Source organism: Pyricularia grisea (assembly GCF_004355905.1).
Source record: "Pyricularia grisea strain NI907 chromosome Unknown Pyricularia_grisea_NI907_Scaffold_1, whole genome shotgun sequence".
In the NCBI taxonomy this organism is placed as follows: Eukaryota; Fungi; Ascomycota; class Sordariomycetes; order Magnaporthales; family Pyriculariaceae; genus Pyricularia; species Pyricularia grisea.
Genome location: NW_022156716.1, coordinates 2,073,790 through 2,097,160, shown reverse-complemented (window position 1 = coordinate 2,097,160; position 23,371 = coordinate 2,073,790). Strand labels below are relative to the sequence as shown.

The window sequence follows — 23,371 nt, the reverse complement described above, 5'->3', positions numbered from 1 at the left end:
TATGCTATTTTATTTATATATAAAATTTGTTAATTTTTATATATATACGCATATGCGGTGCATGTGCTTCGCATATGCTATTTTACTTATATATAAAATTTGTTAATTTTTATATATATACGCATATGCGGTGCATGTGCCTCGCATATGCTATTTTACTTATATATAAAATTTGTTAATTTTTATATATATACGCATATGCGGTGCATGTGCACCGCATATGCAAAAAAATATTATTCTCCATAAATTCGACCAATTATAACGGTGTAATTAAAGTGGATTTTGAAAAGTTGAACCCCCTTCAGAGAAAAAGTGGGTCAAAAAATTTCTGAAGGGGGTTCAGCTCAATCCTGACCCGGGTTCATCTATGAACTCTAGAAAATGCAATGCGCATTTCGCAAGGTAGCATCCTCAACCCTGGCTTAATAGTGGCTTTCACTACAACCCCATTAACATGGGCAATGAGGTCATACCTAATGCGAAGACTCACTCTGTCAGCCACCGTCGGATCTGTGTTGAATGGAATAGTATGGCCCGAGCTGTGCGGCATGAGCACTGTATGATTCTGCGGTAGTTTGCTTTTTGCCAAGCCTGTAAACTACCTCAATGTGCAAGGTCGTTGGCGATTAGGACGCTCTGATGCAGCGGCAGTTGCAATTACTCGGCAAGTTATACTTACTGTAATTTGTAAGAATGCTTCAAATCCGTTGAAAAGAAAAAAAAAATCCATCTGTTCTCGGTGTCAGTGCTGGGCTGACCGAACCCACTTCCATACTCCAGCAGGAATTACCACTGAAAAATCATCGTGGGTGGTGCGATTTAGTGGGGTATGCCTGGGAAATCGCCCAGTCGCGAGTCGTTGTATATGCTGGGTGCAGGGATTAGTGCTGGGGCGCGGATCGCAAGGCACAGTCTACCCAAGCATTCGCTCTGCCAAACAAACATTTTCAGATGTTTAAATCTTCGGAGGCTCGGCACGCCCATGCTGACTTTTTATCGTTCGGCAAATCCAGAGGCTTTCATTAGCCATGGCTTGAGTCGGCTGTTCAAATATCCTTGTTTCCTTCATCTGCCCGAAGAGCCTCTTTGTACGTACCTTTTTGGCCGACACAGGAATTTAGCAAACGACATGCCCTCCTCGGGTTGCCGTTGCTTCTCCATGTCCGAGTGATCCGAACGAGCGCAGACCGACTCGACGACCCCAAGTCCACCTTCCGTGGACTCCGAAGCGAGCCTCTTCCTTCGCTTTCGACCTCGGTGATAAAGACAAAGACCTACGGCAGCGATGCCTTTACTCGATTTCCCGCCCGGCGACAACGCCACGGATACCATCATCAATGGCGTTCACTTCAATCTGACCACCCTACGGAATTGGAACTATCAGTACTACAGCAACCAGACCGTCTCCAATGGCACTTGGGACTGGTGCATGATCATGGCCGAGCCGTGGACACCCACACGCATCCTCGCCAACGGCACTTTTATGAACTCGACGTGGTGTTATACTCCGACGCACCATATCGGCCCTCGGGCTGGCGTTGGAATGGCCTTCGCCGCCATCTTCGGTATTGGCATCGTTCTCAGCTTGGTCAACCTCGACCGCCACGGGCGACTACACCTACCTGTCGAGAAGCGCTTCTACCCCGTCGGTAGGAGATGGCAGTGGTACTTCTCAATCATTGCGTGCGCCTTGGCCCTGGCTGGACTCATTTCCAATGTCGACGTTGACCGTTTTTTCCTGCCCGAGCTTCCCATCGTCTTGGTTAGCTTCTTTTGGTACCTGATACAAATGGCCGCCATTGCCATTGTTTGGGAGTCGGTCCGTCATTGGGGAAGCTGGATGGAGCGTCAATTTATCGATGCCGACCCATTCTCCTTGCCCGAGGATGGTCGGCGTTACAGATTTGAGCTTCTAATCCCGCTTGTCTTCTACGCCTTCCTCTTCCTCAACTTCTTTCTCATTTTCCCTAGAAACTGGGGTCCGCTTCAGCTCCAAAGATCCCCTGAACAGACACGGCTCGAAGCTATCCCGGCGGCTACGGAGCTCCGACTGAAGCTGGGATCGTTTGCACTGTTCTTTGCCTGGCTCGTCATCCTGGTGTCGCTCCGACATACGATCAACGAGTATCAGCCTCGTAACCGGGGGCTGCTGAATCGAGCCATAGGGATCATCAAACTGACGCCTCTCCGTCTTCACTTGTTGATTTTCCTGTCGCTTGTCGTCGTCGCGTACCAAGCGTTGGTACCTTGGTCATGGGAAAACTCGCCGATGAATATCAAGGGCAACGTCGCTGCGATTTACCTTGGCGGATTCCTCCCTACCCTTCTGATCGTTTACGTCAATATTGTTGCTGGTTTCATGCGTCCCAACGAGGACCAGGAGCTCATACGACAAAGACGCCTGCGCGGTGCAGAGCATGATGCCCAGCTACGCATCACCAAGAAGCCCACCTGGTGGCGGAGGGTGAGGGGCGACGTCCCGCCCCCTAACGAGACCATGAGAGAACGGCTTACACGCAATGCTCGCGAAGTTGGCGGAAGGGGTGTTGATCCTGTCTTGGAGGCTGAGCTGGCAGCCGCTGGCCCTACAACCGATCAGACGCAACCTCTCAACAGTTCTACGGGGCCGAATACGGTGGAGATGGGTGCAATGCAGAGGCCAAACAGCAACGGCAGCAGCAACGGCGGCGATCTCCCTTCCCCCAACCCTTCCAGGCCAAGGCCAGACTTGGAGGCATACGCGGGAAAGTCTGATCGGCGGCGGAATGAAAGGACCATGGCTGCCGTTGCCGGAATGCTTTTCCCCGCTTCTGGTAATAGTTCCGACTATGCCCAGAGGAGGGCCGAATTGATGACGGACGGTCCTCCCCCGCCACCCTATAGGGACAACGGCGATAGTCGCCGTCAGCCCTCGGAGCGAAGTAATAGCACCGCCTCAATGGCGCGCCCTGCCCAGCAACCAAAGAGCATGCTGGACGTTTAGTGCTATAGCTGAGACAACACCTAATGTGGAACTTTCGGTCTTATTTTTTGAGACTTGTAAGATTTTGTACAAACTCATATACATTTTTAGTCATGAATATTTACGATTATGACCTTGAACCTGTTAACATGAACAGTTGAGAACCTGTTAGGCTTGAGGAGCCCGAGAGTCAACCTGTGGGAAGGATCCAGTCCTAAGTCAATTTGGATACGCGGTGTCTTGGAGTATTTCCTTCAAATGCCCCTTCGTATCTTAATCGATTGCGGTGCATCTATGGCTTCAGAGATAAGAAATTGGAATAAGCGAACTGTTGCATTACATGTATTATCAGAGAGAATCCCCCATTTTCATAGCCTACATACAGTACATGCCACAGATCCATGACATCACCCCAAGATTGACTGCATAAGCTGGGCTGGGCGAGAAAACGAAATCACCTCTAGAAGAGTAGATCAGTTCGCCATTTTAGAGAGGCGAAAGGGCGACGGCCGTCATGATTCGACTTCACGTCGTTAGAAGACACTTCGGGTCGTCATGGTATGCGCAGTAGAGAGATGGCCTGAATCGCCCCAGAAAAAAAAAAGTATCTAACAGCAAAGGGGAAAAAAAAAAAAAAAAAAAAAGACCACATGCCCGCCACCAGACTTTTGAGCTTATTTCACGTGAATGGGGCGCATAATGGAGTTTCGCCAGGCTCCGATCGTGACATGCAGGAAAAAATAAAGCCAAAAAATGACAAAGTACCTCAGCAAAGCCTAGACCACATGGACTAGAACTAGAGCTTGCACTAGATCCAACATAGCATTAAAAAAAAAAAAAAAAAAACGCCTCCCCAGCCTCTGCAGGACATGAATGTCTTGCATCATACGAAGTAGTAGAAAAAAAAACAAAGTCCATCGTCCGGGGGAGGCAAGGGTACCATAGAGAGAGGAGGGAGCTAGCTAGAGTGTGGGTGATCGATCATCCCAAGTTCCCAACGCTTCACCGAAGGTGGCGCCCGGTAGAACGCGAGTCCGAACGGCGAGGCGTGGAGGTCTTTTTGTCATTTATGTTTTTTCTTCTTCTTCTTTTTCAGACCAAAGAAAAAAATGGGAAAGAGAAGAAGAAGAAAAAAACAAAGGCTCAAGAGGGAGAGAAAGAGAGAAGAGGGGAATAGGACCGATACCAATGTGACGGGAGGGGAGTGTGCTCACTGAATTTACAAAGTTGAGGTAATCCAGCCCTCGACACTATCTTTTTTCCCCTCTCGGCGTAAACTCTAGTTTCACTCCTAAAATGGCAGGACAAAATTCAAAAAAAGGAGCGGTGAAGGGTGACAAAGGTACTTCCGTATAAGAAGGCGCGATTTCAACGGGCTTGTCACAAAAAAAACCAAATAAGGTTAAAAGGGAAAAGGAAGAAAAACAAATGGGGAAAAGAATTAGTCGCACAGAGAGCCCCAAGTTGCTCTGCAAGGCGCGGGTTGGAGGAGGTGAGAAAGATAGACCGACCGAACCAACCAAAAAAAAACCTTTCTTTACGAGGTCCATGCCTGCTCAGTAGCTCACTGTTTACTTGTCTTGGAAATTGGCTCGGCAAAGCTAGTTTTGTTTCCCCCGTCTTCATTTCTCATTTTCTACAAGAGGTTGAAAAAAGAGGCAGTTCCGGAAACCCTATTTTACGCTAAGCAGACAAAGACTGGACAGAATCGGTACAAGACAGGAGGTTTTTTTTCAGTTGAGGGTGTGTATAGCTGGGCCGAAATAGGTAGCCTTGGGCATGAAAAAAAGGGAAACATTGGAAAACAGTATGGATACAATTTGTTAAGGCTTTGCCTTGGGTCTGGCCCATCAAGAAAGGGAGACCAAGGAAAAGGGAGGCAAAACACCTAACTTTACTGCAAAAACGTATACCCATGAGTAGTGTACTCGAACAAGGTTAGACCTTGACGACAAGAGAAAAAAGAATCGAGTCCCAAGCCATCATGTGCAGCATCCAAATCCGTGAGGAGGTTGGGCTAACTACCTGATCGCCTCGGTACTTGTTCCTTGCAGCGCAGCGCTGGCTATGGGCGAGTTCCAGTGACAGCAGCTTACATTTCGTGGTAGCCGATCCAGGCACGGCGCCTAACAAGAGGCAAAAAGTCCACCCCCTGGTGTGGCCTCTGTCATGACCCCGACAACGCCAGACATGTGATAGCCTGATGGTTTGCTCCTTTCAGCTTCAGCTGTGAAACTCAATGGCAGTTTCGACTCTAGTGTACGTTTTGCGCACGAAATTGGACGTGGTAATAATATTGTGAGCAATCTGTATTTGGGTATCAGATAGGATTGAAACTAATCAAAATAGACAGCCGTCCGCGTAAAGAAAATCCCCAAAAAAAGCCGGTGAAAGACAGTGCCGTAGACCTTCCATGATGATCCCACAAAAAAGCCAAGTTCCATGCTATCCAAAAAAAAAACCAAAAAAAAAACCAGGGCAGCAAGCTTGTACATAGTAAATGAAGTCGAGATTATCGCTGTTAGCTCACAAGGGTACCTGGATGGCTAGGTGCTATCACTTGAAAGAAACCAAACCTAACATAGAAGATTAATGCAATCCCAAGTATGGGTAGGCCAGCAAGTAACTGACTATAACCACGCTCGAGCAGTAAATGACCAAAAGAGCTCTAGCGATTTCACCTGGCTGTTGTTGAACCAAAAACACAGACAGACAGCCGACCTGAAAGGAAAGATGAATGAAAAGCATGGCAGCGTCAAACATGAGAAGACTTTGAATGCAGAAGTTAGCGAAATAAGAAGAGCAAATAAAGTAAACGCAGACCGTATCAGAGAGTATGCAACATCGTGAACGAAAAGGAAAAGAAAGTCCGGTTGCCCTGGGTGGAATCAAGTTCCGTCTTCGTCTCAATGCTGTGCTGTGCCTCCAGTCATAACTGCGCGCTACAAGAAATTCAATTCAGGATAAGCACAAAGGAGAAAGTCGTAAAAGTCGTGAAGAAAGGAGATGTATGTGTCATGGTCAATGTTTGATACGGCCGACGAGAGATGGGACGTGACCGTGCAGCCCGTTTAAGCGTCTGTTTGTTCCTAGCAAGCGGTAGCCGTCGGCACACCTCCCGTAGCAGCGGCGACGAGAGTCTTGAATCGGTCCAAAGTATCAGGCTGTTGGTTTTGGCCTCTTTCACCGTGCTGTTCACCAGGTCGGTTGATAGGCGTAACCTGCGGATTTGATGCTGGTACCGAGTGTCGTGGCGATGGGTTTTCCCTAGCGGGGAAACCTGAAAATCCGCTGAAGTTCGGATGCATCATCCGGTCCACGTGCGATACCCTCTGTTCCCTGGGCTCCGTACCCTCGTTTATACGGGCATGGATAGTCATTGGGTTCGGCCGATGGTACCAGCCATGCCTCTTGGACTCACGAGAGGTAATAGAGGGCGCAGACATCGTGTGCTGATGGCCTCTGAACATGTTATTGCTGCTAGTAGGGGGTGGGCCTAAGGGGGCCGGGTTTGGAATCGGAACCACGCGCGTCTCGGGATCGAACCTGACGGTGGGCTGGGTGCGAATTTGCTCTCGTACGTGCTCAGCCTGTGCTTGTACCGCGCTGTTGGCCTCGCTTGCCCAAGCGCCAGCACTGTCGCGTGGTGAGCTGCTCGATGTAATATCCAATTTGGTGAGGCCTCGGTGAAGGCTCATATCCCTGTCCCACTGCGGGGGGCGATGGGCCTCTGCCCGCGGCCTCGTATCTGGTAGTAGGAGGGCAGGGGGTGCGTTTGGCTCAGAGTCTACCATCATTGGTGATGGTATCCTACGAGGGGGAGTAAGGGGGGTAGGCACGTCGAAGGACTCAATGCCAGGCAGCCGGACAGACCCATCAGGAGCGGTCATGGGCTCATCGACATTCATAACTTTGCTGAGGCGGCTGCCACCGACATTGAAGTCTCGCTCAACGTGCCACGTTCTTCGTCTCCATTCCATCGCTTCTGCCTCTGACATTGATTCGCGCCGAGACCAACCGCCCGCCGGAGATAGAGTGGGCGACGAGAGCAGGCTGGCACTGCTGGGAGAAAAGACGCCTGAATGTGATGTGTTAAGCCCTGATGGTCCAAACATAGGTCTCCCGACCGCAGGGGTCGCGCCGTGTGGAGACTGAAAAGGATTTCCAGCAACAGATGGCACAGAAAGTCGCCTTCCGGGGGTCTGACTGCCGGTGCTGTACATACTGTGAGCACGCGAGTGAGAGGTTGTAGGTGATGCCATCCCCGATGCCCACCGCGGACTGCTCTGGCCAGTGGAGAAAGTAGCTGACGTCGGGGTGCTAAAGTCGCTGGGTGATGCTGCTCGATATGAATACTGACTGTCAACACCGCTGCGGTATGATTCGAGTGACAGTCTCGATCGGGGATCGGCCATAACCAGTGGTGGAGGACGTCGTCGGGCGGGATCATCGCGTGGTGCATTGCTATAGTTGGATCCCAAAGAGCCGATGCTGGCTATGCTAGATGTCGACAAGGACTTAGAGTGGCCACGAGCTGGCCCGCCAGCGCTGCCACCAGTTCCTGTCCTGGCCCTGCCGTTGGGTCGCACGCGATCCGGTCGCACCTGTCGGACAAACCTGGAACTCGCCACGGCCAGCGAGTCTGCCGGAATGTCTTCGTTGACATGGACAGTTTGGGCATGCTGTCTCAGGTTGTCGAGTCTCGAAAACCTTCTTGTGCAATGGCACATGAACGGTCTTTCGCCCGTGTGCTTTCTGTGGATGTGGTAGACAAGGTTAGATAATTCAACACAATACACCAAGTAATCCAGGGTATGTACCTAATGTGCCTAGCCAGATGTTCACTTCTGGTGAAGCTAAGATTACAAGGTGGATAGTCAGTGCAATAGAAGCGTTGCGACTTCTTCTTGTTCTTGGACTTGGTGCCATCAGCGTTGAGGCTGTCATCGTCGGATCCTGCGTCATCGTTTCCTCCGTCTTCTCCTTCGGATGCGTTCATATCGACGTCTTCCGAATCGGCTGGAGTGGTTGGTTGTTGAGAATTTTCTCCTTGTGATGACGGCTTTTCGGATGGCTCGGGAACCTGAACGGCATCGGGGAATGGTGATGTTGGTAAAGGCTTCTGTGACACCAGCCCAGTGCTGTTTCTATTCGCCCCAGCAGCCGAGTTGCCACGACTGAAGGTGGCCCTGGTAGGAGTCGTTGCGTCGTCCATCGGAGCAGTCGAATGCATCTGCTGAGCTCTGTTCTCAGATGATTGTAGCGATGCGCTCGGGGGTCGGCCTTCATGCAAGGCCTCGGAATGCCCAGGACCGTTGTTGGCCGGGCGGAAAGCGGCAGCCATAGCTGTGGACGACAGCGTTGGCGAAATTACCAAAGTTCGGGATGGATGAGAACCGAACGTGCACCTGCGCGGGGGTGGTCGCACGTATTATGTGGCCAACCCAACCCAGTGAGGCTGAGACGGCGAGCGACACATAAGCATGCAACCTGCCAAAGTTGTTGGCGGGGGGAACGAGGGAGTGTTCAAAGCTAAGATGTCGACGACCCTTTTAAGCGGGGGGGGGCGTTCTAAGGGCCGGGGGGTGTGACTATATAAAGGCAGATGCGGTGGCTAGGTTGTTTGAGAAATATTAAGACGACGAGGGAAAAATGCAGTTGATTGAGGATTTCGGGACGGAAGACGGAAGCGAAAGAGGGGAAAGGAGAGCAAAATTCCGAATATGCTGAGATTACCTCAGGTCGGGTAGAGGATGGAGGTAAAGGTAAGGTATGCTGGCCGACTTTGGTGTTTTTGTCGGGTTTGCGATTGAAAAAGAAAGTATTAAAAAGGTCAGGATATTGTCTGTCTGTGTCTGATATTGTCTTTCTTGGTGGTTCACCTAGCAGAGCTTATCACAAACTTGATCTGCTCTTTTTCCTGGGTGCGCAGTCGCAGTGCGTAGTCGCACATCAACAAATGGAACGTATGACGCCCACAATTGTCTTTGAAGAGTGGGAGGAATCAGGTCGATGCAGACGGCGCTGCGGCGACGGGCTGCAATTGATCGAGAAAGAAGACTGGGGGGGTCGAGAGGGGCGGCGGGACAGACTGGCGTCACTCTCCACCAAGAATTGGGCCCAAATACGCACTGGCGGGGATATTCGGGCGGCAGGCACAAGGCACCGGCGCGGATGCAGTGTACTACGTACAGGGCCAGGTACAAGGCAAGTGGGGTGTGGGATCTGCTGAGAAATCGGGGTAGCAGAAAGGTACCGTGGCGATCAGGCGATCAATTGTGAAGTAAGGTACCTAAAACTTCATGCGGTACCTTGTTAGACTGGGTATAGTTTCCTTTAGGTACAGATAGCAAGCAGGGCGGCTTCTGAATTCTCGGTTCCAGATGATTGTTGACTTACGACTGAACCAACCCCAAGATTGTCTGACTGGTATTTTTCTTCTTCTTTGTTTTACGAAATATTATGGATGTCTATTTTAACTAAAGTTCAGGCTTTGCGGGAACAGAAAGACAGGTAAAAAAAATTAATTTAGAAAACGAAAGGGAAAATGGTTCGACCGGCTAGCTACTGTAGAGACACCACCAATATCTGCTCGAGCGGGTACTTGAGCCCGACTCTCTATCAACAAATTTGCTTTTGATCGAGAGGCAGGGGATTGTGTATGTGGCGATGTGGTGTTTGTCCCCAATGCATGGAACGACCAAAGCCGACTTGTGCGCAAGTGATTATTTTTTATTTATTTATTTTTGCATGCGAAAAGGCGAAAGAGGGGGGGGGGGGGAGACTTAACTACAGGGATATGTTCGAAAGAGTAAGTTAGCAGTGCCCGTCCTCGTGATGGAGCTTGGGCAAAATGCGGCAACTGTGAATGGCCAACGCCTCCTCCACCTCGATCCTTTCTTCCATGGAACCGCAGCGCATAGAAAAGGGCCCACGGCACGCGGTAGTGGGTTGGAATGACAAGAAAGAAGCAGGGCGACGCAGAGTTGCCAAAAAGCGGGCGTAGTGGACGCCAGGGATGTGGGTGTGTGTGTACGTGTGTGTATGCGTGAGATAGTTGGCCGACCGCCCCGGGCCCATCAATGAGCTTCATGGCTGGTCATTGGCCTGGCCTAGCTGGCTAGCTGGTTACCTAGGTGGCCATGCCCGAGGACCGCCGCCATCAGATCGGACGCATGCAAGGTCAAAGTAATTCAATGCACACACTTACCGAGTGCACTACCTGACAGGACAAGGCTTGCTCAACGAACATCCATAGAAATGATCCAGGGGGAAGGCTGCAAGGATATGGCTTCGTCCGGCAACAAGGCGAACGTAACGGATACTTTGCGCAGCCGTGAAACCCGCACAAAAAAGACAAAATAAAATCAAAATAAATGCGGTATCCGATCACACACCAGGAAATAAATTTTGCTCTTTTACGTTTACCATCGGGCAGCCGTCGGCAGCCGAGCTTGGATCAGGGGGGTAAGGAGAACCGACTCTGTCAGCACGCTCCGGCGTCAATCTACCAACCACCGCCAAATTTGGCTCAGGTGGGATCTGGCCAATTGAGTGCAACAAGCGGTATGATAGGAAAGAGGACACTGTAGCTTCCTCAAGCCCACATACTGGCGTCAGACTGATCGTATCGATGGCTGCTAGCGATTAAGGAGCTGAATGTGACAAAAATACATTGAATTATCCCGTGTGGACTTACTTGACCGACGGTGCGAGAGACCAGATAAGGTTCGGTAGCTTGTACAGGGGACAATCGGCTTTGCAAGTACAGAGGAACCCGCCGCTTACTTCATCAGTGCGACAAACCGTCAGACTTGGCTGCCAAGGCGGCAGGCATTTTAATGCGCAAACGTCGCGGTTCGTAACACCTGTTCGCTGAGATGGTTTGAAACTGGTTGGTCATGAATACAGTATATACGTATACCAAGCTAAGGTTTTTGGATGTTACAATTGTTGTTCGCGATAAATGCGACTGTTATCTTGCTATTTTTTTTTTTTTCCCTTTCTTGATTTTTTTTTTTTTACTCCCCTCTGAAGAAAATCGACATGCATATGCTTGCGAGTCCATCACTATATGTGCCGAGTCTCGAGTCCACCTTCCTGAGAGGTGGCTGGGGATGGAGATAGAGTACCAGTACGGAGTATATACTACTATCAGGTACGTACCGTGGTAGGGCTCTACCAGGTCTGTTCGAGGAACAGGTTTGGATACGTCAGACGGTCCAGAATCATCCACCAAAAGTAATACATCGTAGGACTCTGCCAGGATCAAGCGTCGCGCTTGCGCTGCATCCAGGGGTCTCGCCTGTTTGGCGCTCAGCTGAAGGGTTGAGGAGACCCACTTGGCTTGTTGGCTTGCGGAGCTGCCGATCACACAAAGACAGGAACAGGAAACACATTTGGCCAAATCTTGGATACTGGACTTAAGACCAAACAAAGATTGAAAGATTTAGTAACATACAACATCAGGCCGTGTCTCTCGCTGCCATTTCCATCTTCTCCGAACTATTCAATTCAGATCTACCCAAGGCAGGTATGTACGCAGTGCATGCGAAATCAATATCCTAAACTCACCCAGGTGTACTGGTCCCCTCCCTCACTCGTAAGGTAGGTAGGCACTCTACATGGGCCCCTCTGGATTGAGCTCATATCGGACGGGATGCCAACAACAACACTATTGGAGCCAGCATATCCCCAGTCTCGGCAAGCGCGCAACACCTGCCAACAACAAATTCAACTACGGCGGGCGGTTGTAACTTTTTTTTTCATCCCCCACATTACCATTAGACCGGAGCATTTGCTCATTTCATAATTGCGGTGGTAAAAAGCCTATCTAGGTATCTTGCGCTCTATGGTGGCCGCCTACTAATCAGTCTGGATCGATGTGTATATACGGCACTTTACCGTAATTACTGCTTACCTCCCTTAACCTAGGTAGTAGCCTGCAATCAGACGGGCCAGCAGCGAGCTTCATGTAAGGGACAGATTTCGAAGGCATCGGTTAGCCGAAGAAGCAATGTCAGGAACCGGAAAAGGATGTTGCGATTCGTGGTCGCATCGCCCTGGTCACTGGCGCGCATCATCTGACTGAGACGGGCCACTCACAAGGGCCCTGGGGTTGCAGTTTGCGCATAACGGGAAAAAAAAAGAAACCCAGGAACGAAAAACATTGGGAAGCTACATGGCCCTGATACCGAAAAACAAAATACAGAGACAACTGTCCGCCCGTTGATTTGGTACCTTGTAGTGGCTTTATTTGGTACCTGGATCGCCTGTGTCTTAACTATTTAGAAACCGTTTTGAGATAGGCCCCAGACACGACGGTGCTCACAAATATTTGCTAACCAGTATTGACGGAGACTATACAAGTCTCGAAGAGGAAACAAAATTTTATTTGGTTCTGTCCTATATCCAGCCTCCTATTGACGCCCACGATGATCTTGGTGCGATGCGACCTGACTATTCTCAGGGGACCCCGATTGGCGATCTTTGTCAAGCCAGACGCGACGCGGATGATCCTTTGTGACGCACACTAGCTTCCCTCCACGGCAGCTTGAGTCTCCTTTGATCGGTTTTACAACCCTTCCATCTCGGATCATGTACCACGCAAACTGGGTTTTCTTTGTGAGCTTACGACAACCAACCCGCACAAAATACCCCGAAAGGTCAGCCAAGGGGGGAAGGTCACACAAGCACGACATGCCAATGCTGACTGCGCCGGTATGGTTTTTTTTTTTTTTTTTTTTTTTTTTTTTTTTTTTTTTTTGCGCCCGCTGCAAGATACAAGGGCCACACCGCTTGGTGGTTGCCAATCCTGCCGAAGAAGCTGACACTGCCCAAATCTTCTCAGCGGAGTTTAAGGTGAAATTTCATCTCCGCGCCACCACATAAGTCGTGAGTAACTCTAAACGGGAGGCATCTACTCCGAACTTTGGATGTGCGGCTTAGCAGTGGTGTTTGCCACAATCTCTCAATATGGTTTTGACACTACCGCAGTGAGATACCGAGAAGGAAGTATATTTTCGCGGTGATAGCAAGGCTATGCATGTTTCTTTTGTCTTTCAGTTTAAGGGTCATCCATCTTGAGTCCTTTTGAACCGCGGCATATACTACGAGTACATGACATTTTTGATCGCTAATTGGTCCCTCTTTTTGTTATCGGTAGTCATATCATAGATTGTGACAAGAATCGTCTCGCGGGAATAATGTCCATACTGTAGATTGAACAAACTTGCTACTTCCAGGTGCTGTTGATTTAGGTAGTCAGCCACAAACGTGGCTGATGGCCTCTTTTCGTCATGTAGCTATGATACCATAGTGTATCAAAAAGATTTCGATCTACCTACCCAAGATGGTATGATTGGGTGACAGCGTGGGTAGCTGCTCTGTCATTTCATCATCGTGATATGTTGTATATTTCTAATGATGATTGCTGACCTCAGCAGGTGTCCCGGGTCCTTCCATAAACGGCAATTTTCAGTTTTGCTATCATGCGAGGGATTCGAATTACAATCTACCTGCCCTGATTTACTGCGCAGGAAGGTAAGGTACCCAGCAATCTCTCCAACCAAAAAAAAAAAAAAGAGAAAGAGAGAGAGAGAGAGAGATGTGTGTGTGTGTGTGTGAGAGAAAACGACAATGCTAGCAATCTGGGAAACGATTTCCTGGGTAGTAGACCGGCCTCTGAATGCAACCCGGGAGACCTAATTCGATATAAAATTGTGATTGGGCCACAAACGGGAGGCCACAAGCAGAATGCCACAAACGGAAGGCACGCACTTGGGCCCTTGTCAACAGGAACTGCATCAATCTGAGAGGCAGGTGATTCAATCATGAAAATCCTCATAACCTGGGTTTTTTTTTCCCCCGCCCAGCATCTCTGAATAACCTCAAAGCTTTCCAGCTTTCACCATTGATGTGTCCCAATCACAACTCGACTTTTCCCATTAAGAGAACAACCCGCCCCCAGAAGACATAACGGCAGTTAGTTTTGGCATCCCTTCATCCTATATCAAACCATGGACAATCCTGAAGGTCAAGGAGGTGATCCTCCGCCCGCAAAGAAGCAAAAAACAGATCCAACTCCCCTCGGATCGCTTTTCATGCCAGCATCAGCCAACCCCATCCCATCAGCTTCAACGGTGATCTTCGACCCAGCAGGCGATCTTCATCTTCAGGTCGGATTTATGCACTCTTTCCAGGTTGACTCGCATTCCCTCTGCCGTCATTCTTCTGTCTTCAAGGCCATGCTTACCGGACCTTGGCTCGAGAGTCGTCCTGCCGAGGGAAAGTGGATAGTCAAGCTACCAGAAGACAGCCCGCGAGGCCTCGAGGTTCTCCTCAACATAGTTCATGGCCGTTTCGATCTTGTCCCCAAGACCCTGGCCAATGATCATCTTTTCGATGTTTGCGTTGAAGCTGACAAGAGAGACATGATCAAGACTCTGGGTCCTTGGACTGCGAACTGGATACTCAACGTGCGTAACAACCAGGACTACTGCTTTCTCAAGACCGTTTTCATTGCCTGGGTTTTGGGAATGAAGAAGCTCTTTACAGAGCTTGTCACGTATCTTCTCTGGAACTGTTACATCCAGAAGAACGGCTCGATTCGAGTGCACCTGAACCTAGTCGGATGCGATTCCCAGTTGGTTATACTCCAGCATTCTATTCCAGGATTTTCCTATGCCAAATCAACGGGCTTCTTGGGTAAGTCAACAATGATGCCCGTACTTTGGTTTGGAGCCACACATTCCATGAAAGCAACTCTGACGATGAGATGTATATTAGACCAGATTCCCGAGCTTCGCAAAGTTTGCATGGAATCACTACTGCACTTCGCCCATAGATACTGGCTTAAGTTTGCTACCGCAAGCCCCGTGCAGGACTTCCCGAGAGAGCATGTGATTATCTTTGGATGGTTTGTCTCTGGAGTCAGGAAGCTCGATCTTTACGCTCTCCCTGCATCAATGGTTCTCGCCAAAGAACACACGATAAAGGAGTTGCACGCTGGACTGCAAATAATCCCTGATCAGATCGAGACGCCACACAGAGGCACTGCCCGCCTGCATCAAAGCTGCGTCGACGCAGCCGCAAGCTTGAGACAAGAGCTTGCTGTGCTTATCGCCAGCTTTCCTGGCGTTCTAACCGAACCGCAACTGAAGCACCTGGAAGAGAGGGCCAAGCTACTCGGTATCTCGGACAGCTGAACAAAAAAGAGCACAAATTTGTATAGACAAGTGTCGTGTCCAGCTTCCAGTCTATGATAATGGGTGTTTGCTGCCCGATTACGGACTATGTAATCCAATGAATCTTGAGGAGACGAGAGTTGTGAGGGCAAGCTGACGATGAACTTCCGATGTCTATTCAAGCAAAAGGTTTATGGCAGCGTGTGCGTTGTATTGGGAAATATTTCACCAGACGGGGCAAATAAGGGGAAAGGGTTCATATTATGGTTTATGAGAGGCGGCTTTGTATTACTGCGTTTCCAGATTTAAAGAAAAATTGACTATTTCTCCAATACAACTACATCATCTCCAGCATCAAGCCAAACCCTGAAACTAACGCTCCGTGAGAACGTATCTGACCTACAGTCTTGTAATACTTCGAATTCCCTAGCATGTGGAAACAAGGCTTCTAGGTCGAGCTCGAACCTCCGTTTATTGGACGCCAAGTTTCTCAGCTTAAACTGGCCGCATGTCTTTTTGTACGGCAAAATATCCGCCGACTTCCCTGTCTGATCTGTTTCACCCAGAGTGAAGTCGACTGCTGTGAAAGAGTATTCGTACTGTAACTGGTATGCCTCCTGGCGAAGTGTGATTGAACCAGGTCCAACTAGCCGCGGGGCGATTCTCAAATCAGGGGCTCCAGCTGATTCACCTTGCCTCTGGTCAGTCGCATCCAGAATCGCTTTGACCCCAAGGTACTCATTTACGAGTACCCAGGTAAAGACACACGGATACTCGTAGTAGTGCGCAGCCCCGTGCCATGGAGGGCCGTCGCGATAGTAGACGTGGTTCATGTCATACCGCTCGCCCATGATGTATTCATCCCTCTTCCCCATCTTGGCAACGCGCCGGAGCTGGTCGAGCAGGACGTCGCGCCGGCCCCGCCACGACCAAAACGCGGCGTCCCAGCACCAGTACCGCCCGGCGGCGCATAGGTCGTAAGGCCCGCCGTCGCCGATCTCGCTGTCGGTGTAGTCCTGGACGCGCGCGGCGAGGAAGCTGGGGAACCTCTGGAACTCCTTCTCTTCCCTGCGCAGGAGGTCGAGCACGTCGTTGGTCTGCTCTTTGGAGGCTGCGCCGAACATGACGGGGAGCTCGTTGGCCAGGAGGTGGATGTGGTCGTGGACGTTGCCTGATCGGTCGACCCAGTCGATGAAGCGCTTGTTAGTTTCGTCCCAGCAGCCTAGCGGTAGGGGCTTTGCGATGACCTTTGCGAGCTTGGCGGCGAGTGTATTGTAGTGTTCGGCACGGTCAGATCTCTTCAGCAGCCGTTCAATCTCGTCCATCAGCTCAAAGGACCGTATCGCCAATGCGGCAGCCATGGTCTCCCGCCCATCCTTGATGACCTGGTCTTCGTAGTAGACGTCAGACCACAGCCGTCCCAGCGGATCGATGCACCCTTCAACGCAGGACAGAGCACCCTCGAGGTCCTCGATATGGCGTCTCAGCCATTCGACATCCCCCGTGCGCCCCACGTAGAGCCATACGGACTCGACGATCTCCACGTTACCCGTGATCAGGAACATGACGGCGTTCTCGCGACGATCCATGCTGTTCCGCCGGACGTGGTACTCGCGATCCCCGGACGGCTGGACGGCGCAGGGGTCGCGCCACAGGCCGCAAGGGTCCTCGCGCATCATGCGGAACTGCAGCTCCATCATGCGGCGGACGACGTGCAGGTCGACGGCGGAGCCAGCGGCCAGCCGGCCTTTGATCTGGAACTCGTGGTCGACGTCCGGGTAGGTGCCGACGTACTTGTCTGCCAGGGTGCTGATGACGTAACCCGAGGCGTCTGGGTAGTCGGCCGCCGTGGTCCGCTCCACGACGCAAGGGAGAATGGTGCCCCAATAGAAGCCCGCCATGGCATCTGCGAGGTCCTTGCCCCCTTCAAAGTCGAGCGCGTACTCGCCGCCATCGACGTCGGCGTGGGGTCGTGCGGCGTGTAAAGTGAGCGTCGCATTGGGGGCGTGGATGGTTACGACCACGCTGGCGGTATCCTGGGCATGTTCATCATGACTGGTGGATGTCTGAGGGTTCAGACGTATGGATACTCGGGCGGTCTTGGGCTCGGCCTCGAACATGCAGGCCGGCTGGGAGGAAAAGGGGGATTCCGGCAAAGCCCAGCAGAGACCTTTGCCATCCAGAACGGTAGACTTTGCAGGTGCGGAGTTGTTCTCTGCCGTTGAGGAGGTAGAGACATCGCCAGGTAGAACATAACGTTGACCATCTATTTCATCCAAAACAAATACTGGACCTGGTGGCAGCCAGAAATTGATTTCATGTGCGCCGGGTGCCGGAACGGCAGCAAATCGTCGCGAGCCAATCCGGGTCAGCTTTCCCGACGTTGCCGGGGTTTTGGGGTCCGTCATATTTGCATCCAGACACGAGTTTGTGTTAGGAGAACATGGCCTCTGAAGCTTGAGTTGGTCGGTCAGATGAGACAATCAAGTTGAAGGGGACCTAGTGCATAGACTAGAATAGTTCTAAATTTACTAATCAGACTGTTATGGGTCGTTCGTGGGAGGTGGTTTTCGTAGACAAAGTTCCGATGAAACACGTGATGCTACCTTGTTGTTTTACTCAGAATGTTTTTCAGGCACGGCTTCTTGCTTGGATGGAAAAAGCGACGATCCGCATTCAGAGTACCGGCTTGCTTGCATGGCGCTGCATCAGAGTAGCAGCAGGGCTGAATTCAGCTCTTTACTGTCCCAGGTTTTCGCGTCGCTGCCTGTATAATGGTAGCACTGCTTTGCGACACCACGTAATGTCATGAATTATCAACATAAACATCAGGTTGCAAACAATGGCTGCAACTGTCGGCAGCAATCAAAGACATGGCTCGGCCGGTTGATGCTGGTGGTGGTGGTGGTCTTTGCTTGGTGCTTTACTGTAAAGGTGACACTGCTTACTGTTGTAGTCGCACCGACCATAATCGTCAGCGTGGAAGGGGGTCGTTCCGTCGGCTGTTTACTCCACCGAGTTGAGTGCCGTTATTGGGTGGCCCCGCAACGCTAATCTACTTGCAGCGGATTGCGGGACCAAGGGTCTGCTTCACCGATCTCGGGAGCCTGGGGAAGTACCACAGATGTTCACTCCCATGAGGATTCTCACAGCAAAAAAAAAGGAAACCCGGAACCGACAAAAGCTTGTCCGGCAGATGCAAAAGATTTCACACCCCTTGAGGATCTAAGATACGAGACTGCGCATCATCAGTCATGGCCGACTTGAAGGCCCAAGGGACAAGCCACCAGCCACAGTCGGAATTCTGACAAGCTGACGTCTACTGTGTACAATGAGTTTTGGACGCTCGGAGATATGCTTTGCAGGATGGATGGGTGAGGATTGTCGCGCAGACACCTCTCAAGGATGGCTTACTCTAAGTCATCTTCGTACCACATTTTGACCCACGATACAAAAGGACCAGGCCCCAGACTCTTGCTCGTTGTTGCTGTTTTTGAACTTCCAACAAGCTACAACCAGCAAACAGACAGGCGGAGTTTAATACCTACTGACAGAAGATTTTATTTGATTACAATTAATTCTACCCAAACAGGAGTATACTTACACAGTCATCACAGCTAACATGGTGCAGGTCAAGCTGGCGGCTCTCCTCGCCGTCGCGGGGTTGGCCGCTCATGTCTCTGCCCAGGACAAACTTAACAAACCCCCACTGCTACCGAACCTAGACATGCTCTGGGAAGGTTTAGAGAAGAAGCTAACTACACCAAAGACAGAAATCAAGCAATGGAAGGATAACATCATTTCTGAGGACTGCAAGACCATGGCCGAGAGAGAGGGCGTCTCACCAAACAGCATGATCCAATACGAGGTCACCTATGGTGATTGCAAGATGCCGTGGCTGCTCTGCGCCGCCAAGGACCATCCCAGCAACATGAAGGACATCGCAAAGTTCTTTGGCATGGTGCCCGCCAAGCTGCGCCAGGCGACCAAGCACGCCGCCTTCTTCAAGCCCAAGACTGCCAAATCGACAGCTGCCGCCTACGCCCTCGGCGACCAGCTCGCCTTCATGATGGACCCCAAGGGAATCGGCATCTTCCTGCACGAGGTCTCGCACACCGCCGACCTCGGCGCCAAGGACTCGCACTTTGGAAAGGTTGAGGGCCGCTTCACTGACAACAAGATTTGGACCGACGCTATCCAGAAGGATCAGGCCGTCTCGGACAACTACGGCCAGAACAGTAAACACGAGAACCTGGCCCAGTACGCCGGTCTGGTGCTGTACGACATTCTGGTCGACGGCGGTCTCAAGAAGATCGTGAAGGACGTCGACAAGATTAAGAACCAGATCGACGCCTTTAAGACGGCAACCAGGGAGTGCAGGTGGGGCGGCAACATGCTCAAGCTCGACCAGACCTGCACCAAGCGCCCACCCAACGCTAAGCCCATCGACCTCGGGGCCAAGCCAGAGGACAAGAAGGACGACAAAAAGGATGACAAGAAAGACGACAAGGAAGGAAAGGGCAAAGGAAAGAGAAAACTCAGGTTCCGCCGTGATGCTCGTTCCATGTTCTGGCCTAGGGCTTCCGGCTCGGCGGACTCGGTCGAGAAGCGCGACCTGCCTACTAACTGCGGTCTTCCGTCTGCGTAAAAAAATGATGACCGGTGACTGACAATACAGCGCTAACACTCGATCAACGGATATGGAAGTAGCGTTGATACATTTTGATTTTTGGAGTTTTGTGGTGTGGAACTGAGCCTCTATACCCCTTTCCCTAGCTTCGAGGTATTGTTTTCTTATGTTTTAGGCGCACTAAAAGCTTCGGGACTAACAGCAAGCATTTGTTTGGCGTTTTATCTTTTGAAATATTTCTGTAAATATTTATTTTGATGCTTCTTTCTTCGTTTCACCTTTACATTACCATCATCTAGACATATATCTCTTTGTTGTGACCGTCAACACTCCCGAGACTAATCCTCTGCGCAGAGCAAGTAAAACCAATTCCCTTGCTTGCAGCTGGATCAAGTGCCGGGTCTTGATGGTCTGGCAAATCTCTGCCGTCTTTTGGACTGCCGGCAAAATTGAAATCAACGAATATCCAAACACAGGTAGTCCCGGGAGTGTACCTATGCGGGGAAAAAAACAACTGTCTGTCGCGTTTATCTTGCCGGTACATCGTTGTAACACTAGAGTTAAGTCTCGAGCCGGCATGTATATAACAGGCTACTTATCACATTCATAACTTCGTGCTCATCTTTACACTCCCTCCCTACTCACTCATAAACCGCCAAGATGCACATGAAATCAGCCGCCTGGCTCTCGCTAGCCACCACGACCGCCAGCGCAGCGGCAACATGCACCCGTGCCCTCCTCGAGCAAGCGACGAGCCGCTACGTGGCCGCCCAGTCGGCCGGCGAGCCCCGCTACCTGCAGCATCTCGCGCCCGACCTGGTCGCGATGCTGTACACGGAGAACGGCAACGCGACCATGCCGCTGCACGCCTCGATCCTCGCCAAGCCCCTACGCATCGACCACGCCCGCGCCCAGCACGACGTCGAGGCCTGCAAGGGCTACGTTGAGCTCATCGTCACCGACGACGCACACCCCTACGAGCTCGCTACGCAGATATACCTCGACGCCAACGCCGGCGCCATCGAAAAAATCGAGACGCTGGTCACCGACGCCCAGGACTGGCTTTTCAGCGCCAGGCACAGCTTGCACTATGTCCTACAGGAGGACTGGACCGCCATTGCGCCGGCGGAGCGGGATGAGAGGGAGGTCCTGCGCGCCGCGGCGGATGCGTACCTGGATCTGTTTAGTAACTCTTCGGTCGTGGTGCCGTGGCATGAGGAGTGCCGTCGGTTAGAGGGGGGTCTGTACACGCAGCCGGGAAGTACGTGCGCGACGGGGGTGCCCGAGGGGATCGAGATGGTAGACAGGCGGTACGTGGTTGACGAGGAGTACGGCACCGTTGGGGTGTTCCTCAGGTTTGGGCCGAGTGGGCTGCACGATAGTCACGAGTTTCGGATCGAAGGTGGGAGAATCAAGTACATCCATACCGTGACGGTGTGCCCGACGCCGAACTGTGGGTTTGGGGACCCGCCGGCTATTCTGCGGCAGGATCCGGGCTGGTGATGGTTCGATTGAGAGTGTTTTTTTTTTTTTTTAAAAAAAAAAAAAAAAAAAAAAAAAACACATGGCGGGAAGAAAATTCAAAGCAAGTGTTACATGAAAGATATGTGCGACAGGGTACGGATTATGTCAGGGGCTGACAACATGAACCAGGCAACCAAAATGCGCCATGGTTATGTCCTAGCCAAAAATAAGTAACAAAGAATTAACTACATACAAGAGAATAGGATGCCAATATGCTCCTGGTTCTCGACTCAAGTTCAAAGCAAACAAGAGAGGAATAAGCTAAGAAGGAAAATCACAACAGCCGCGGTACTACTAGGATGCGCTGCTTTACCTGTATTCAATGCTCGCAATCTCCCACAAAAGCACTATACCCATGCCAACCACGCTCAAACCTACAGGCACTGAGAGTACCACTGGTTAGAAACCCGACAGGTACCCTGGCTACAGCAAGTTGGGCCAGACCAGCCGCTGCCTCCACACTGACCGTACAAGTCAGCACAGTTGGTCGAGGGTGGAGGGTTGGTCGTGGTCGGGGGAGGGTTGCCGGGCGTCGTGCCTCCGACGTTGATGCTCTTGCTGGCGATGTTGTTCCAGCCGTCGGACAGGGCCGCGTTTCCGACAAAGTAGGCACCGGCGCTCGCGTCTCCCTTGAACTGCCACTGCAGCCACTTGTAGGTCGCCTTGGCGTACAGCCCGCCGTTGGCCTCGCCGTAGGTGCCGCCGTGCCCGACCCGATTCAGGTTGCCCTTCCAGGTGGGCGTGCTGGCGGGGATGTTGTTGTAGTCGCGCTCTCCCTGTGTGTTGTATAAATATGTGATAAGCATGTGCTAAAGTACAGATACAAAAATACGGCTTTATGGTGGGACAGGGGCAAGGGGGAAATACTCACATTCGGGTAAGCCATATCAGACGGCCCACCAAGAGCAATAAGGACCGGCTTACGGATAGTCTTGGCCAGGTCATAGTTGCCCAGCATGCCACTGTTGAAGATGCCAATAGACGAGACGCGCGCGTCGTCGATGAAGGCGTACGCCTCGGTGCCGCCGCAGCTATAGCCAGCGGTCATGATCTTTGTGCGGTCGACGTTGAAGGCGCCGCCCGCGCCGTTGGCGGCCCAGGCGACGGCCTCGCGCATCTGGTCGACGGTCGTCGAGCCGCCGCCGCCGGGCGTGCCCTGGGATACGACCAGGAAGCCGTACGAGGCGATCTGGGCCAGGAAGTTGCGTGCAGACGTGCCGTCGCCCGAGCAGGCCCCGTTGCCCCAGACGAAGACGGGCATGGCGCCCGCCGCGGCGGCGTTGTTGGGCCGGTAGATGGTGTGCCGGGGCAGGCTGGAGTGGGTTTGGAAGCCCTATATATATTGTTGGGGACGTGTCTTTAGAGGCTGTGCGGTGGAGGGCAGGGTGGGATGGAGACGGAGAGGAGATTGCTGTGAACTGTCACTTACAGCTGGGCCGAAGGGACCGTCTCCGACCTGGATAAGATATTGTTAGAGAGTTTATACTCTTATATGAGGACCTTCTATTCTGACTTGCAACATACAGACTGGCGTGCCTCTAGGATCTTGGATGGAGAGGCACCGGCAAAAGCGGCCAAGCCAAGGACGAGGGATGTGAGCCTCATTGTGCAGTAGTGGAGAAGTGCTTGTGGAATACCTGCTATACAAGTGATGTCAAATCGTACAATCCGAGCCTGTTGAACGCATATCTATTCTCCCAACGAAGGGAAAAAGCAGCAACGTTTATGTACTTTGACCACATCTTATAAGCCCTGTGACGTCGCCACCAAAAAAAAAGGTCGATTTCAATCTTGATCGATCTGCCGAGATCGTGGGGAAACACGGCACATGGGGAAGCAAGATCCAAATTATGCGCGCTGGGAAACTATTCCCAAACTGGGACCACGGAGGTGTGACGACGGAAGAATTCCCCACCAATCTGCCCATGCCTGCCATGTGCTTCCTCTGTTTCAACGGTCTTGGCCACTGGAAGAGCAGTGGCTTGGCGTTGGATAAACGGGTACGCAATATAATATCGGTGAGGAGAAGATGTCTTTTCCGGATTTCCTAGTCACATTGCGGTGGGGGGG

The 23,371-nt window shown here is 51.4% G+C and overlaps 10 protein-coding genes across 10 annotated transcripts; 6 read left to right on the top strand and 4 right to left on the bottom strand.

Annotated features, from left to right (window-relative positions):
• Positions 1-1,285: 1,285 nt before the first annotated feature.
• On the top strand, positions 1,286-2,983 carry PgNI_00590 (uncharacterized protein; the record flags this gene model as incomplete). The annotated part of the gene is made up of 1 exon (XM_031120668.1): positions 1,286-2,983. One exon carries the CDS (start codon positions 1,286-1,288, stop codon positions 2,981-2,983), a length of 1,698 nt encoding a protein of 565 aa, XP_030987358.1.
• A 2,363-nt stretch (positions 2,984-5,346) lies between these two features.
• Positions 5,347-8,306, bottom strand: PgNI_00589 (uncharacterized protein; the record flags this gene model as incomplete). Its single annotated transcript, XM_031120667.1, has 2 exons — positions 5,347-7,717; positions 7,783-8,306. The coding sequence occupies 2 exons, from the start codon at positions 8,304-8,306 to the stop codon at positions 6,052-6,054; spliced, it is 2,190 nt and encodes a 729-aa protein (XP_030985995.1). The 3' UTR covers positions 5,347-6,051.
• Positions 8,307-8,685: 379 nt separating this feature from the next.
• PgNI_00588 (uncharacterized protein) lies at positions 8,686-9,244 on the top strand (the record flags this gene model as incomplete). The annotated part of the gene is made up of 2 exons (XM_031120666.1): positions 8,686-8,708; positions 8,956-9,244. 2 exons carry the CDS (start codon positions 8,686-8,688, stop codon positions 9,242-9,244), a joined length of 312 nt encoding a protein of 103 aa, XP_030985994.1.
• Positions 9,245-10,999: 1,755 nt separating this feature from the next.
• On the top strand, positions 11,000-11,718 carry PgNI_00587 (uncharacterized protein; the record flags this gene model as incomplete). Its single annotated transcript, XM_031120665.1, has 2 exons — positions 11,000-11,103; positions 11,578-11,718. Exons 1-2 carry the CDS (start codon positions 11,080-11,082, stop codon positions 11,716-11,718), a joined length of 165 nt encoding a protein of 54 aa, XP_030986001.1. The 5' UTR covers positions 11,000-11,079.
• A 2,262-nt stretch (positions 11,719-13,980) lies between these two features.
• Positions 13,981-15,168, top strand: PgNI_00586 (uncharacterized protein; the record flags this gene model as incomplete). Its single annotated transcript, XM_031120664.1, has 2 exons — positions 13,981-14,668; positions 14,750-15,168. 2 exons carry the CDS (start codon positions 13,981-13,983, stop codon positions 15,166-15,168), a joined length of 1,107 nt encoding a protein of 368 aa, XP_030986000.1.
• Positions 15,169-15,484: 316 nt separating this feature from the next.
• PgNI_00585 (uncharacterized protein) lies at positions 15,485-17,555 on the bottom strand (the record flags this gene model as incomplete). The annotated part of the gene is made up of 2 exons (XM_031120663.1): positions 15,485-15,513; positions 15,551-17,555. 2 exons carry the CDS (start codon positions 17,553-17,555, stop codon positions 15,485-15,487), a joined length of 2,034 nt encoding a protein of 677 aa, XP_030986003.1.
• Positions 17,556-18,769: 1,214 nt separating this feature from the next.
• Positions 18,770-19,795, top strand: PgNI_00584 (uncharacterized protein; the record flags this gene model as incomplete). Its single annotated transcript, XM_031120662.1, has 1 exon — positions 18,770-19,795. One exon carries the CDS (start codon positions 18,770-18,772, stop codon positions 19,793-19,795), a length of 1,026 nt encoding a protein of 341 aa, XP_030986002.1.
• Positions 19,796-20,437: 642 nt separating this feature from the next.
• PgNI_00582 (uncharacterized protein) lies at positions 20,438-21,280 on the top strand (the record flags this gene model as incomplete). The annotated part of the gene is made up of 1 exon (XM_031120660.1): positions 20,438-21,280. One exon carries the CDS (start codon positions 20,438-20,440, stop codon positions 21,278-21,280), a length of 843 nt encoding a protein of 280 aa, XP_030985996.1.
• Positions 20,666-20,895, bottom strand: PgNI_00583 (uncharacterized protein; the record flags this gene model as incomplete). Its single annotated transcript, XM_031120661.1, is given in 2 exon segments — positions 20,666-20,865; positions 20,877-20,895. 2 exon segments carry the CDS (start codon positions 20,893-20,895, stop codon positions 20,666-20,668), a joined length of 219 nt encoding a protein of 72 aa, XP_030985997.1.
• A 395-nt stretch (positions 21,281-21,675) lies between the features above and the next one.
• On the bottom strand, positions 21,676-22,906 carry PgNI_00581 (uncharacterized protein; the record flags this gene model as incomplete). The annotated part of the gene is made up of 4 exons (XM_031120659.1): positions 21,676-22,077; positions 22,173-22,634; positions 22,731-22,757; positions 22,826-22,906. 4 exons carry the CDS (start codon positions 22,904-22,906, stop codon positions 21,676-21,678), a joined length of 972 nt encoding a protein of 323 aa, XP_030985999.1.
• Between the last annotated feature and the right edge of the window lie 465 nt (positions 22,907-23,371).